Source organism: Stegostoma tigrinum, chromosome 15 (assembly GCF_030684315.1).
Source record: "Stegostoma tigrinum isolate sSteTig4 chromosome 15, sSteTig4.hap1, whole genome shotgun sequence".
NCBI lineage: Eukaryota > Metazoa > Chordata > Chondrichthyes > Orectolobiformes > Stegostomatidae > Stegostoma > Stegostoma tigrinum.
In genome coordinates, this window is record NC_081368.1 from 16,348,030 (window position 1) to 16,362,917 (window position 14,888).

At 41.8% G+C, this 14,888-nt stretch overlaps 1 protein-coding gene across 2 annotated transcripts in view; it reads left to right on the forward strand.

The window, feature by feature from the left end:
* The first annotated feature begins 2,565 nt into the window (after positions 1 to 2,565).
* Positions 2,566 to 14,888, forward strand: part of LOC125458875 (protein ATP1B4-like) — a 61,421-nt gene continuing 49,098 nt past the window's right edge. Inside the window, exons 1-2 of one of the 2 annotated variants that reach the window (XM_048544662.2) lie at positions 2,566 to 2,661; positions 3,090 to 3,157. In XM_048544662.2, coding sequence (XP_048400619.1) covers positions 3,095 to 3,157 — 63 coding nt within the window. In that variant the 5' untranslated portion in view covers positions 2,566 to 2,661; positions 3,090 to 3,094. The other variant, XM_048544661.2, reaches the window with a different exon arrangement.

Consider the following 14,888-nt stretch of genomic DNA (forward strand, 5'->3'; position numbering starts at 1 on the left):
GTTCTGAAGTTTCGAGGAACTGTCATTCCAGTCCCAAAACATTAACACTGCTTCTCTCTCCACAGATGCTGCCCAACCTGCTGAGTATCTCCAGCATTCTCTGATTGTTTCAGATTTAGAGCATCAACAGTATTTTGCTTTTATTCTATAGAAGTACAAGTTGTTGAAAAGGCAAGGCATTTTAAGGTTTTAAGTGACCTAATGTTTAAAAATGTCTCCTGAAATGGCACCAAAGTGATTGATTCATCTGGCTGCTATGTAACAAACCTAGTATATGATATTAATTGTTTGAAAAGGGAAATATTTATTCACTTCCTGAGCTTCTGAGGACTGATGAATGACAGAACAGAGAGATCTTTTATTAAAAAAAAAGAACTATGGATCATGGAAATCAGAAATAAACACAGAAATTGCTGGACAAACTCAGCAGGTCTGGCAGCATCTGCGGAGAGAGAGCAGAGTTAATGTTTCGATTCAGTTCTTTTATACTGGTCTGCAGGGATGAAGTCTGTCCAGTCAGGGGACTGGCCAATCAAAACATGATAGATAGATCACAAAGGGGTAATTTCAGCAGTGTGAAATGTTTCATCATTGACATGGGATGATCCAGATGGTAGCTGTGCATTGTTGCAGAGTCTAAATGTGATAAAACCCGACTTAATTCACAAATTGTGCACAGATCATTTTAATAGGATATGGTTGCTTTCATTCTAAATAACCAAGAACATGCAATGAGTGTATGTTCTGATCAGTAGAAAGGCTTCTCATTCCCCATTTGCTGTACCACAAACAGTATCGACTCAAGAAGCTCCAGAGCTAAAACAATGCTGGTACTAGTAATGATAATATTTCACCTGGAAACAGCTCCATTGGTAATAACAATACTGTTTCCCATGTTGACATACAGTCTCACTTGGGAACACATGCTGAGTTGGTGCATTGCCTTCCCCCAGTTAGGTTCCAAGACAGCCAATGACAATAATCTGTGTTGGGGTACAGCCTCACTAGTAATGCAAGTTTTCATACTCGGGCGCAGTCTGACAAAGGATGACTGTGTTACACACATGCTGAATAGTGTCTTTCTGCACGACAGAAAGTCTGTGATTCAGAAAGAATATATATATATCGTAGGTTAAAGGTTTACTAATAATATTAGTGTTTCATACCGGGGAGCAGCCTAACTGGTAATGACAATACTTCATACTGGGGGAATATCCTCAGAAATAGTAACAATATTTCATATTGGAAACAGCCTCACTAATGACAATTGTCCATAATGGGGAAGAGCCTTATTGATAATGAAAGTGATGATATTTCATACTTGATACCACATCTGCAAATAATGACAATATTCCATACTGGGGTACTGTCTCGCTAATAATGACAATGTTCCATACTGGGGTACAGCCTCATTAAAGAACAAAGAACAAGGAAAATTACAGCACAGGAACAGGCCCTTCGGCCCTCCAAGCCTGCGCCGATCCACATCCTCTATCTAAACCTGTCGCCTACTTTCCCAGGATCTGTATCCCTCTGCTCCCTGCCCATTCCTGTATCTGTCTAGATACATCTTAAATGAGGCTATTGTGCCCACCTCAACACGTTCTGGCAACATGTTCCAGGCACCCATCACCCTCTGCGTAAAGAACTTTCCACAAATATCTCCCTTAAACTTTTCCCTTCTCGCCTTGAACTCATGACCCCTAGTAATTGAGTCCCCCACTCTAGGAAAAAGTTTCTTGCTATCCACCCTGTCTATACTTCTCATGATTTTGTAGACCTCAATCAGGTCCCTCCTCAACCTTTGTCTTTCTAATGAAAATAATCCTAATCTACTCAACCTCCCTTCATAGCTAGCGCCCTCCATACCAGGCAACATCCTGGTGAACCTCTTCTGCACCCTGTCGAAGGCATTCACATCCTTTTGGTAATGTGGCGACCAGAACTGTACGCAGGATTCCAAATGTGGTCGAACCAAAGTCCTAATAATGACAATATTCCATACTGGGTTACAGCCTCACTAATAATGACAATATTCTACACTGGAGTATAGTCTCACTGCTAGCAACATTGTTTCAGGGTAATAACGCAGATTCGATCGGATGATCCATGACGAATAAATAGTAATCCACCATTGATGGAACAGCAATTTCGCAGGAGATCTACTCACTGTACAGACCTAAAAGCAATACGCTCTCAGTAAAACTGAACGTTGGTAACAAGCCTAAAACGGCGCAAACTACGCCCAAAACCGAATGTGACTGAGGCAACTGCTAAGTTTCTGAGAGACTTGCACCTTAGACTGAGCAAGTTACTTTGTTTCGGATTTTGTCTCTCTCTCTCACCTTGGGGTTTCTCACCCATGAGTGAGTGAGAGGACGGGGCGCGCTCTTGCTTTCGCCGTTTCGTGGAGGTACACTGGGACGTTTTGTGATTATGGGCAAGGTTTAACTGAGCTTTAACTGGCTGCTTTGCACTTTGGTTGCGGCAGTCACTCTCCACAGCAGAGCGTTTTATATATAGATTCTCAGACCAGTTACATTTTACCAAAGCACAAGAGAATCCTGATTGACAGCAACACATTGGCTACAGGGAAACTTAATTCATTAACGAGAAAGGAGCGAGTTTGGTCCTTTTTTGAAAAAAAAACCTGACAGAAGGGTTTGTATTTTGATTCTGCTCCTCAATGGGAGAAGGGGGTGGCTGTAAGTTATTGAGCAGTTTTGTGCAGATCCACTTGGGAAAAATTGTCAGAGGATAAGGGGACTCCATGTTAATCTGAGAGTCTGCCAATTCTGTTGGAAGCAAGCTTCTTTTGCCCCTTTGGTTCAGTGCCTCTTCGCAAGGTCATAACTACAGTACCTACAGCCGTCGTTTCACTGCTCCGAGAAAAAGTCAGGTATTTAATTATCAATGGGATTTGATATCAGAAGTCCCGCTTTACCCCAATGCATTCAAACCATTCTGGATGTCGACTGCGGGGGCTTTAGTCAACATCAGGTCCTTTACGATTACCAACTTTTTTTAAACGCTTGATAGCGAGAGTTCTCTATTTGATCCGCTTTCTGCTCTTTTCTATCTTATTTAAGGAATCATGGCGATGAATTCCGCTCTTAATGCCACCGAGGAACATTATGGGAACGACATTAAGACTTCGGTGAGTTTCCTATGACTACTTTTAGGATTTAAGGCATCCTTTTAATACAAACGTTCTCCTCCGTCGCCAATAATAGTGTAGGACGTCGACGATCTAATCATAACGGATTGAGAGTTTTTTTTTGAGAAAGCATATGAAGAAACAAACATAGCACAGCCCCTGGGCAAACTTCCTGGAAAACGCTGACACCGTGTTTCGAGGAATCTGTTCTACTCCCAATGAAAGGGGAAGGACAGTTTTGTAAAAGTTTTCGAATGCCGTTTTTAAAAGAGGGAGCTGTGACTTTATTTTTGCACTAGAATGTCATGCACAGGAAGTGGGAGATTGGATACGAATATTGGAATTGAAGGGATTCCAGCGCACCCTCCAATCTCATCCAGAAGTGAGCGCCGTCAAACACCATTTTTCACTTCCAGCACTTCTCACCATATATTATGCAATTTGGTTTTGTTCCATTTAGAAAACTGTGCTTTACCACTCTTTCAAATAACAGCATTAACTGTTTTAATTCCAATTTCCTCTGTGATAGCTTTGATGGCTTATTGTTCCCTTAAATTCTTAATTGTTTATTGCTTATTATTCCATTTCTCTTGCTGGTACCTTGTTTCTCCTGCACAGTTGTAGAATTACTGTATGGAATTACACAATGACCAGTTGCATCTTCTGATGTCTCCATGTGTCTCCTGTGTAGCTCTAACATGATGTTACATGTCAACACGCATGGTGGCTCAGTGGTTAGCTCTGCTTTCTCACAGCGCGGGGGACCTGGGTTTGATTCCACCCTGAGCGACTGTCAGTGTGGAGTTTGCGTGTTCTCCCCATGTGTGTGTTTGTGGTTTGTATCCGGGTGCTCTGGTTTCCGAAGCTCAAAGATGTGCAGGTTAAGTGGGTTAGCCATGGGAAATGCAGGGTTACAGGGATTGGGTCTGGGTGGGATGCTGTTTAGCGGCACTTGTGGACTCGATGGGCCAAATGGCCTCCTTCCACGCTGTAGGGATTCTATATTCAGCGATCCGTATCTTGCTTCAAATTTACACACATACTCTTGATCCCTTGGTTGGCTACAATGAATGCCTGCCTATTTAAATGCTTGGACATTACAATTAACAGCTATAACCCAGTTACAGTGGTGGGCATAGGGTCAAACATTCTGAATTGCAGCCACTGTGAAAGAGGCCTAGTTTTATATAAGAAACAGGTGCAGGACTAGGTCACTCAGCCCCTCGAGTCTGTTCTGCCATTTGATTTGATCATTGGCTGATCTCATTTTGGCTTCAACTCCACCTTCCTGCCCTCTCTTCAAAGCCCTTCAACCCATTACTAATTAAAAATCTGCCTAACTATTCCTTAAATTTACTCAATGTCCCAGCATCCACTGCACTCTGGGATAGTGAATTCCACAGATTCATCATCTCTCCAGAGGAGTAATTTCTTCCCATCACTATTAAAACTGCCGCTCCTCATTCCAAAATGATAGCCTATCATTCTACACTGCCCCAAATCACATCCTCTCTATGTCTACTTTGTCAAACCCCTTTAGCATCTTATGTACCTCAATTAGATCTCCTCTCATTCTCCTAAATTCTTGACAGTACAGGCCTAAACTGCTTAATCTCTCTCCATAAGACAAACCCCTCATCTCCAGAATTAATCCAGTGAACGTCCTCTGTACCACCTCCAATACAGTACATCCCTCTTCAAGTTAGGGGACTAAAATTGTATGCAGTATTTCAGGTGTGGTTTCATTCATGCCTGTACTGATGTCTGTATTGAACTAGACTCAAGACGTGCCCAGGAATTGCCTTTGGCACCATGTAGAAAGCTTGCACAGCCAGTCTATCAATTTACAGAGATAATAGGAACTGCAGATGCTGGAGAATCCAAGATAATAAAATGTGAGGCTGGATGAACACAGCAGGCCAAGCAGCATCTCAGGAGCACAAAAGCTGACGTTTCGGGCCTAGACCCTTCATCAAAGGAAGGGTCTGATGAAGGGTCATCCAGCCTCACATTCTATCAACTTACAGAACTGTTCAGCTTTTAGACTTTTTACAGAAGAACATTGAGTAATGCCAGAGACAAAGTTTAAGTTAAGGGTGAATGTGAAAAGCAGTGGCATTCCATCCTTGTGAATTCACAGATATGTTGTGATTCCAATTAAACATTTTATCGTAAGAATAAGAACAAACAGGAATTCACTGTTCAAATGATTGACAGTCTATTATCCTGACTTCTCTTAAACATATCCTTTTGTAATAGTGGTCTCATATTAATGTTTTGCATTTTGCAGCATCTTGTTAAAGATTTGATGTAGGAGAGAAGAGTAGAGGTTATATGGTGTAAGAAGTACTTTGTAAACATACACTAAAAGAGCACATTGATATTTTGAAATTAAATCAAATGATGACAATACTTTATGGACACAAGACAGGGTGAGCTGGAAGGAAACTTTCTCCTTCTCGTTTCAGGTACAGGTTAAAGGGACATATTGTGAATTCTGTCCCAAACTCTGCTGATCATTTTCATGTGGAGAAGTTTGATGGAGTTGAGGGGAGCTTAGGGGATGCCAATGATTTCTAAAATATCAGTGAATCCTGCAATGCAGCTCCACTGCATGGATTGTTGATTTGAGATCTGCAATGGCTTTCAGAATCACAGTGTTGCTCTTTTAGAAATACAGGCAGAATGGACCTTTAGTTTCCAATACAGGTTTCTGCACCTTCCTCGCCCAGATGAAGTGGAATAATGAGAGATAATTGATAAAGCTGGCAGGGCAGGCTGAGAAAGTGTTAAAACAGCAAATGGCATTCTGGGCTTTATAAATAGAGGAATAGAGCGCAAAAACAAGGGAGCTATGATGAACCTTTTGTAAAATATAGATTTATCCTCAGTTGAAGAATTGTACCCAATTCTGGGCACTGATCTTTAAGGAGGCATCACAAGACTGGCTGCAGGTTGAGGGATTTCAGTTGCATGGACAAATTGGAGACACTGAGGAAATGTTTCAAGGAGATTTGTTGGCAGGGTTCAAAATTGTGAAATGTCTTTCTTCATTTGTTCAAGGGATGTGGGCAGCATTTATAGCCTGTCTGTAATTGCCCTGAGGGGCAGTTAACAATCACGTTGCTTTGGGTTTGGAGTCACATGTAGGTCAGGTGGGAATGGTAGATTTATTCCCCAAAGGACATCAGTGAATCAGATGGCTTTTTACAACAACCAACAGTGGTTACGTTTCAGATAAATTTTTATTGAATTCAAATTAAATTCAAATATGCTAAGGGAAGATTTGAACCCAGTGTAGTCCAGAGACATAGCACTACACCACAACCTCCCCCTTCTGGGTAGGGTGGATATAGAAAAACTGTTCCCATTATTGCAAGGATTGTGATCCAGAGAACACTGATTTAGGTTAATTGATAAAGATCCAAAGACAACATGGGAATTTTAAAAAATGCAACAAGCAGTTAGGAGCTGGATTGCATTTGAGAGCGTGGTGCAGGCTGATACAGTTGAAGCTCAAAAGGGGATTTGGATAATTAATTTGAGAGAAAATTTTCAGAGGAAAGGGTGGGGAATGCAAACACAGGCCCTGACACTATGGGTTGAATTGTTTCCTTCTATGCTATACTGAATCTCAAAAAAAACTTGTGGAGCTACGTGAGTAAAATACTTCTGGATTCGGCAGATCAGCTGATCAGATGGACAACTGGTGCATTCACATGTGTAAATTATATATGTGTAATGAATCAAGCTATAGGTTTATGTGCTGTCATTACAAATGTATGAACACATAAATTAGGAGCTAGAATAGGCCACTTGATCCCTGAAGTCTGATCCTGATCCACAATTCAGTAAGACCATGACTGACCTGATTATCCCATAATCTTCCACCCCCTTTCAGTCATAGAGTCATATAGTTGTACAGCACGGAAACAGATCTTTTGGTCCAACTCATCCATGAAGACCGAATATCCTAAATTAATCTAGGCCCATTTGTCTGCATTTGGTCCACATCCCTCTAAACTTTTCTTATTCATGTACCCATCTAGATGCCTTTTAAATGCTTTAATTGTACCCTGGGTAAAAGACTTTGGCTATTTACCCTAACTATGCCCTCACGATTTTATAAGTTTCTGTAAGGTCACCCCTCAGCCTCTGACGTCCCAGGAAAAATGTCCCCAGCCCATTCAGCCTCTCCCTATAGCTCAAACCCTCCAACCCTGGCAACATCCTTGTAAATATTTTCTGAACCCTTTCCTTCCTATAACAGGGAGACCAGAATTGAACGTAATGTTCCAAAAGTGGCCTGACCAATGTCCTCTCCAACTGCAACATGAGCTCCCAACTCCTATACTCAACGCACTGACCAATTAAGGCAAGCATACCAAGCACCTTCTTCACTATGCTGTCTGCCTGTGACTCTCCTTGCAAGCAACTATGAACCTGCACGCCAAGGTCTGTTTGTTCAGCAACACTCCCCAGGACCTTCCCATTGAGTGTATAAGTCCTGCCCTGATTTCTTTCCAAAATGCAGCAACTGACATTTATCTAAACTAAACTCCATCTGCCACTCCTTGGCCCACTGGCCCATCTGATCAAGGTTCCATTGTACTCGAGGTGACCTTCTTCACATTAATTTTTTTCCTCACAGCTGCTGCCAGACCTGCTGAGCTTTTCCAGCAACTTCTGTTTTTTTCCTTCCTGTATTCCATGTGATCTAAGCTTGCTAAACAGCCTACCACGTGGTAACTTGGTGTATGCCTTACTGAAGTCCATATGGATCATGTCTACTGCTCAGACTTCATCGATCCTCTTTGTCACTTCTTCAAAAATTTCAATTAATTTAGTGAGACACAATTTCAATTAGTTATACATGATTTCCCATGTACAAAGCCATATTGACTATCCCTAAACAGTCCTTGGCTTTCCAAATGAATGTAAATCCTATCCCTCAGTATTGATCATCAAGAATTTACCTCTACTCCATATGATTGCCTCATGTAGACATTTCCATGATCCATTTCAAAGGCTCATCAAGGAGGATAAAGTGAAAGGTACAGTGAGCTTTTCCATCATATACATGGTGAAGTTGTGATTGCGAGCATCGCTGAGGGCTGAAATTTGCAGTTTTTATTCAGTCCTGGATACAATATAAAATGTTGAAAATCGTTCACCAGCAAATCACTTCCCCCTCCTACTAATGCCAATGGTGAATAAATATAATCAGATACCCCAAAAAGCACAAGAGCCCCTGTGCTGTTTTGACCGAGGAAACATGCAAAGTAAGCAGCATGACGAGGAACTTGTTATTTATACCTGTTTTGGATTTTATAGTCTGGGGAGAAAGTTTGGAGAATTTCTATCAGCTGATTTAAGTAAGTGGAGGACAGACCATGCCAGGATTTTTTAGTGGAAGGATTGAAAGTTCAAATCGCTTCTTCCAAAAATATTACTTTTATCTTTGTTTATGAAGTCACTGAAAATACATCATCCAAGATAATTCATTTGTTCTTTTGCCAGCTTAGTCAGTGTGATGGAGCTGAGCTAGATCCTGCCCTTACTTGTCTATAATCACATTCTAGCGGGAATTACCATATGCCAAACATTAGAGAGACCTTCATTCTATTCCACCTGATCTCAGAAAATGCTGAGGTCATTTGGAGTATCTCAATTTCTCCTTCATGGGAATTAGATACAGCATTTGTGGCAATTCACGATTTAGCAGAGTCTGGAAATAGAACCTGGGGCGGGAGAGGGACAGAAATGATCAGCCACGGTGCTGCTTCTGGCCCTGGGCCCTCATGCCTGCCTTCAGTCTCTGGCCCAAGCACTAAGGCCCCAACCCAAGGAGCCCTAATGTTCCATCCTGTGCTAGGCTGTGCGTTCGACTTTTCTCTTATGTATGGATTAGTTTTTTTAAAAACATCTATTCATGGAATGTAGGCCTCACTGGCTGTGCAAGCATTTATTGCCCACTTGTTTTTGCCCTGGAGAAGGTCTTAGTGAACTGATTTCTCAAACCCTTGCAAGCTAAATGGTGTGAGTACACCCAGAGTGCTGCGAAGTTCCAGTATGTTGAAGCAGTGACAGTGAAGAAGCAGTGATGTTGTTCCAAATCAGGACAATTTATCACTTGAAGAGAGATAGCAATGTATAGAGCTGGATGAACACAGCAGGCCAAGCAGCATCAGAGGAGCAGGAAAGCTGACGTCTTGGATCGAGACCCTTCTTCAGAAATTGGGGAGGGAAAGGGGATTTTGAAATAAATAGGGAGAAAGGGGGAGGCAGATAGGGGATGGATAAAGGAGAAGATAGGCGCAGAGGAGACAGACAGGTCAAAAAGGCGGGGTTGGAGCCTGTAATGGTGAATGTAGGTGGGGAGTGAGGGAGGGGATAGGTCAGTCCAGGGAGGACGGACAGGTCAAGGAGGTGGGATGAGACTAGTGGGTAGAAGATGGGGGTGGGGCTTGAGGTGGGTGGAATGGTTAAGGAGGCAGGGATGAGCTGGACTGGTTTCGGGATGCGGTCGGGGAAGGGGAGATTCTCAACCCAAAACGTCAGCTTTCCTGCTCCTCTGATGCTGCTTGGCCTGCTGTGTTCATTCAGCTCTACACCTTGTTACCTCAGATTCTCCAGCATCCGCAGTTCCTACTGTCCTTGTCACTTGAAGGTAAGTTTGCGAGTGGTGGTGTTCCCATGTGCCTGCTGCAGTTGACCCTCTGGGTTGTAATGTTTGTGAATTTACAAAGTGCTATTGAAGGAACCTTGGTGAGTTGCTGCAGTAGAAGTTGGTACTCAAGGCTCCCATTGTGGTAGAGGGATTGAATGTTTAAGGTGGCAGATGCGCTCCTGATTAAACACGTTGCCTTCTGCTGTTATCCAACATCTTGGTATTGACACTGAAACAATATCAGGAGTACTGATGTGAAACAGAAGACTCCACCAAGTGGTAGAAACAGCTTTATACAGGAGATGAAGTTTGGGTAGATGCGATGGTGTTGAATGAGCATGTGGACCATGTGAAAGCTACAAACTTGCAAACAGTGTGGGAGCAAAATGTGTGCAACTCCTCAGAAGAGTCGGAAAAACTGCTGGAGCCCATTGATTCATCCTTTCTGTCAAGCATTGACAAGTCTTCTGAGGTAGATAAGAGAGATGTAGCTGCCTCGATGTGTTTGCTGCCAGAAGAAAAGAGAGAAATTCCACCAAGGCACTACTGGCGCAAGAGGCGAGCTCCTGTGCATTATGTGCTGGCCGTATCTGACACTGAGACTGATGCATCTGACCTGGTGTTTAAGTGCCCTGGGGAGTCTCCAAGGAAAAGGACCGACCAATGTTCTCAGACTCGGAGGGGAGAGGATGTAATGAATGTAATGAAGTCAGCTGGCTCGACATCATAGAATATGTATTCCCTGATTGAGGCTTTTAATCTGATCCAATTAGAGAGCCCTGGCTGATAGATAAAAAGTGGAATGTCAGACATCCTGCTCACTCTGATAGCTGACTCTGAAGAGGCAGTACTGAAGCCCAGGACTGTCCATGTGTAAATAAGGATGACTTGGGAAACCGGCCAGTGTGGATTAATCAGACGCCTGGTCTGCTTTATAAATGGTGAGATGCTTGGGAATGATTTTAGCATCCAGGTGTAGAAATCACTAAAAAGTAGTGGAGAAGTACCAAATAAAATTTAACAGTAACTTTTCACACAAGAAGCTGGAAGTGAAGGGATGGAAGTTGTATTCTAGTTATTTAACTGGATACCGTTTTGAGAGCAACTGTTGCAAGTTTCGGAGCCTCAGTTCTTTGATAAGGATTAATCAATTAAAACCTTCTAACTGATTAAAGATTTAACAGAATCTTTGGTTTGTTTAGTACATCCTTATCAATGGTATGAACCTTTGATTTTTTACTTGGGAAGTTTGTGTCTGATACTACCTTTCTCACAAACACCTGAAGAAGGACTGAGGCTCCGAAAGCTTGTATTTTCAAATAAACCTGTTGGACAATAACCTGGTGCTGTGTGATTTCTGACCTTGTCCACCCCAGTCCAACACCAGCATCTCCACATCAGGACTTGAAAGACACGCCCACTTCTGTAACTCAGCAAAGAAAATGCACATAAGGAAGAATATCTTAACTTTGACCAATATTATCCTAGATTTCATGGATTATAGTATACCAGGACAGGTTTCACAGAGTGGGCTTGTATATCATTCTGTATAGAAGATTGAAAATCATTACTTAGGATGGTAGTGTAGATAGGAATAAACTATTTCCTTTGGAGAGTCCAAAAGAAAGCAAAATACTTTAAATAGGAGTTAGACCACTCAAAGGTGGGGATAACGAGCTCATCAGGACACAAAGATAATGAGAGTTTGGAACTCTTCTTCCAAAATGCTATGGAACCATAAAAAGGTTTAAAATCATGATTCCTGGATATATTGTCAGGGAAAGAAGCCGACTGTTTAGATCCAAACTAGGCAGATAGTGATAACATACAGACTGATCTTCACCAAGTTGATGTGTACAGACCTCTGTTCCTACAGTCCTCAGTTCCGTATTGGGGTGTATTTATATACTCAGCGAACTGGAGATTGCGAATACCCATTTTCCCCTTGAGGAACAGCAACAATTTGTATGAACATAGTGCTCTTAGTGTAGTGAAACAACACACTTCATCCAAGCATTATATACAACAGTTGAAACTGAACCACAAAAGGAGGCTTTAGGGTGGATGGCCAAGCTTTATCAAAGAGTTACGTTTTAAGGATCTTCTCAAAGAAAGAGGAGATGTAGAAGGTAAGGGAGATTAGAGAGTGGGTTCCACAGTTTGAGACTTTGGCAGCTGTAGGCTTGGGTGCCAAACATGGATCGATTTAAATTGTGAGCATTCAAGAGGCCAGATACCTCCGGAGAATTAGTGTGAGTTAGGATGTGGGCAGCAATATTAAACCACATATAAATAATAAATAATTAGAGTCAAGTCCAAGTGTAGTCTTAAAATAACACAACTCACAATGTGCAACATAAGGAGGCAACGACCTAGTGGGATTATTGCTAGATTATTAATCCAGAGAAAATATGCCCAAAGAATTGCAGATGCTAGAAATCAAGAACAAAAACAGAAATTGCTAAAAAAATGCAGTATCTACAGAGGGCAAGTAGAGTTAATGTTTTGAGTCCAGTTCTGAAGAAAAGTCAACTGGAGTTGAAATGTTAACTGTGCTTTCTCTCAGAAGATGCAACAAGACCTGCTGATTTTTTCAGCAATTTCTGTTTTTGTTATCAATGCAGAGACCCAGGTATTGTCTTGGGGACCTGGGTTCAATTCTTGCCATGGCAGATAATAGGAAGGAAACTGCTGTCCTTACCTGGTCTGGTCTACATGTGACCCCAGACCCACAGAAATGTAGTTGACTCTCAACTGCCCTCTGGACAATTAAGGATAGACAATAAATGCTGGCTGTGTCTGTGATGACCCCATCACATGAATTAATTTTTCTTTAAAAAGTAGTTCCACAGTCCTTGACTTTAAAATGATCCTTTTTCCATTTTAATTCAACATCAAGTATAAAATAAAACAAAAATATGTGGTCTTTATGGTCTATTCTCAATCATCAGAAAAGTGACAGAATACAATATTTTCATAACATTAACCTACTCACTGATACTAATTTTGTGTACCATCAGGGCCACTCAGCTCCAGAGCTCATTACTATACCCTTGGCTTAGACATGGACAAAAGAGTTGAATTTTGGATAAGAGGTGAGAATGACAGCCAATGACATCAAGGCTGCATTTGACAGGGTATGGCAGCAAGGAGCCCTAGCAAAACTGTAGTCAATGGGAGTCAATAGCAAAACTCTCTGTCAGTTAGAGTCATAGCTAACATAAACTAAAATTTTTCTGATAGTTGAAGGACAGTTATCTCAGTCCAAGGGCATTGCTGAAGGTGTTTCTAAGGGTAGTGTCCTGCAACTAACTATCTTTGTCTGCTTCAACAAGAAGTTCAATACTATTGTTTAATTATTTAATTGGCAAACGTCTGGAATTTTTTTGGTTTCAGGTCATGGAAGATCTGTCTGGGGCTAAATGAATGATCAGTTTCTCATAGCTTAGAATGTTAGAACGTAATAATGATTTTAGCTTGAAAATTCCAGACCAGAAGTGTTTGGTTAGAAAACTGAAGGGTTATGTGAAGTTAAGGCAATGTAAGCTCAGCTGTGTGAATAATCAAGGGAAAAGTTTTCCATCACTCAAGACTGAGAATTGAAAGAAATAGTTAAGTAAAATTTATAGATGTGATAGAGAAAGAAACACTTTCTGGTATTTAAGGACTGTAAGTTGATGGTATTAGAAATAGATGGGATTTTATATTGCTTCAGAGCTAGTAGGAACTGTAGATGCTGAGATAACAAGGTATAGAGCTGGATGAACACAGCAGGCCAAGCAGCATCATAGGAGCAGGAAAGTGACATTTTGGGACGTTTCAGAAATGGGGGAGGGGAAGGAGGTTCTGAAATAAATAGGGAGAGAAGATGGATAGAGAAGAAGATAGATGGAGAGGAGACAGACGGCTCAAAGAGGCGGATGGAGCCAGTAAAGGTGAGTGTAGGTGGGGAGGTAAGGAGAAGATGGGTCAGTCCAGGGAGGACCGATCATGGGGGCAGGATGAGATTAGTAGGGAGGAAATGGGGGTGGGGCTTGAGGTGGGAGGAGGGGATAGGTGGAAGGACAGGTTAGGGAGGCAGGTCGAGCTGGGCTGGTTTTGCGATGCAGTGGGGGAAGGGGAGATTTTGAGGCTTGTGAAGCCCACATTGATACCATTGGGCTGCAGGGTTCCCAAGCGGAATATGAGTTGCTGTTCCTGCAACCTTCGGGTGGCATCGTTGTGGCACTGCAGGAGGCCCAGGATAGATATGTCATCTGTGGAATGGGAGGGGGAGTTGAAATGCTATGTGTTTTGAAGTCTTTCAAATTATGATATATATATAATATATATACATAGTAGAATTATACAATACAGAAGAGACCCTACAGCTATTGAGCCTGTATCACCAAAATATACGATAGGCTAAACTAATCGCACTGTCCTGCACTTGGTCCATTGCCTTGAATGTTATGATATTTCAATTACTCATTCAAGTAAGGGCCTTGGCCCGAAATGTCAGCCTTCCTGCTCCTCTGATGCTGCTTGGCCTGCTGTGTTCATCCAGCTCTACACCTTGTTATCTCAGATTCTCCAGCACCTGCAGTTCCTATTATCTCTGAAACAACTTTTTAAAGGTTGTGAGGTTTCCCACTCAACCACCCTCCCAAGCATTGCATGTTAATGCATACCACCCACTGGGTGAAAAGGTTTTCCTCAAACCCTCTCTGAACCTCCCGCTTTTCATTTTAAAATTATGCCCCCTGTTATTAACCCCGAATTTAAAATATATAAATAATGAGAGATTATAAACCTCTGAGATGCAGGGCAATCTGGATGCCCTGTAAAAGTTTAGTGTGCAGGTACAGCAAGCAATTAGGAAAGCTTACAGGATATAATAATGTATTGCAAGGGGACATGAATATAAAAATAGCAAGGTTATACTCGAGCTATATAGGGCATTGCTGAGACCATGACTGGAATACTGTGTACAGTATTGTATATAATAAAAACAACTTGATTTATTCAGCGAACACAAAGCCAAAGATAATTATTGTGAATACAAAGAATTTTAGTTTACAA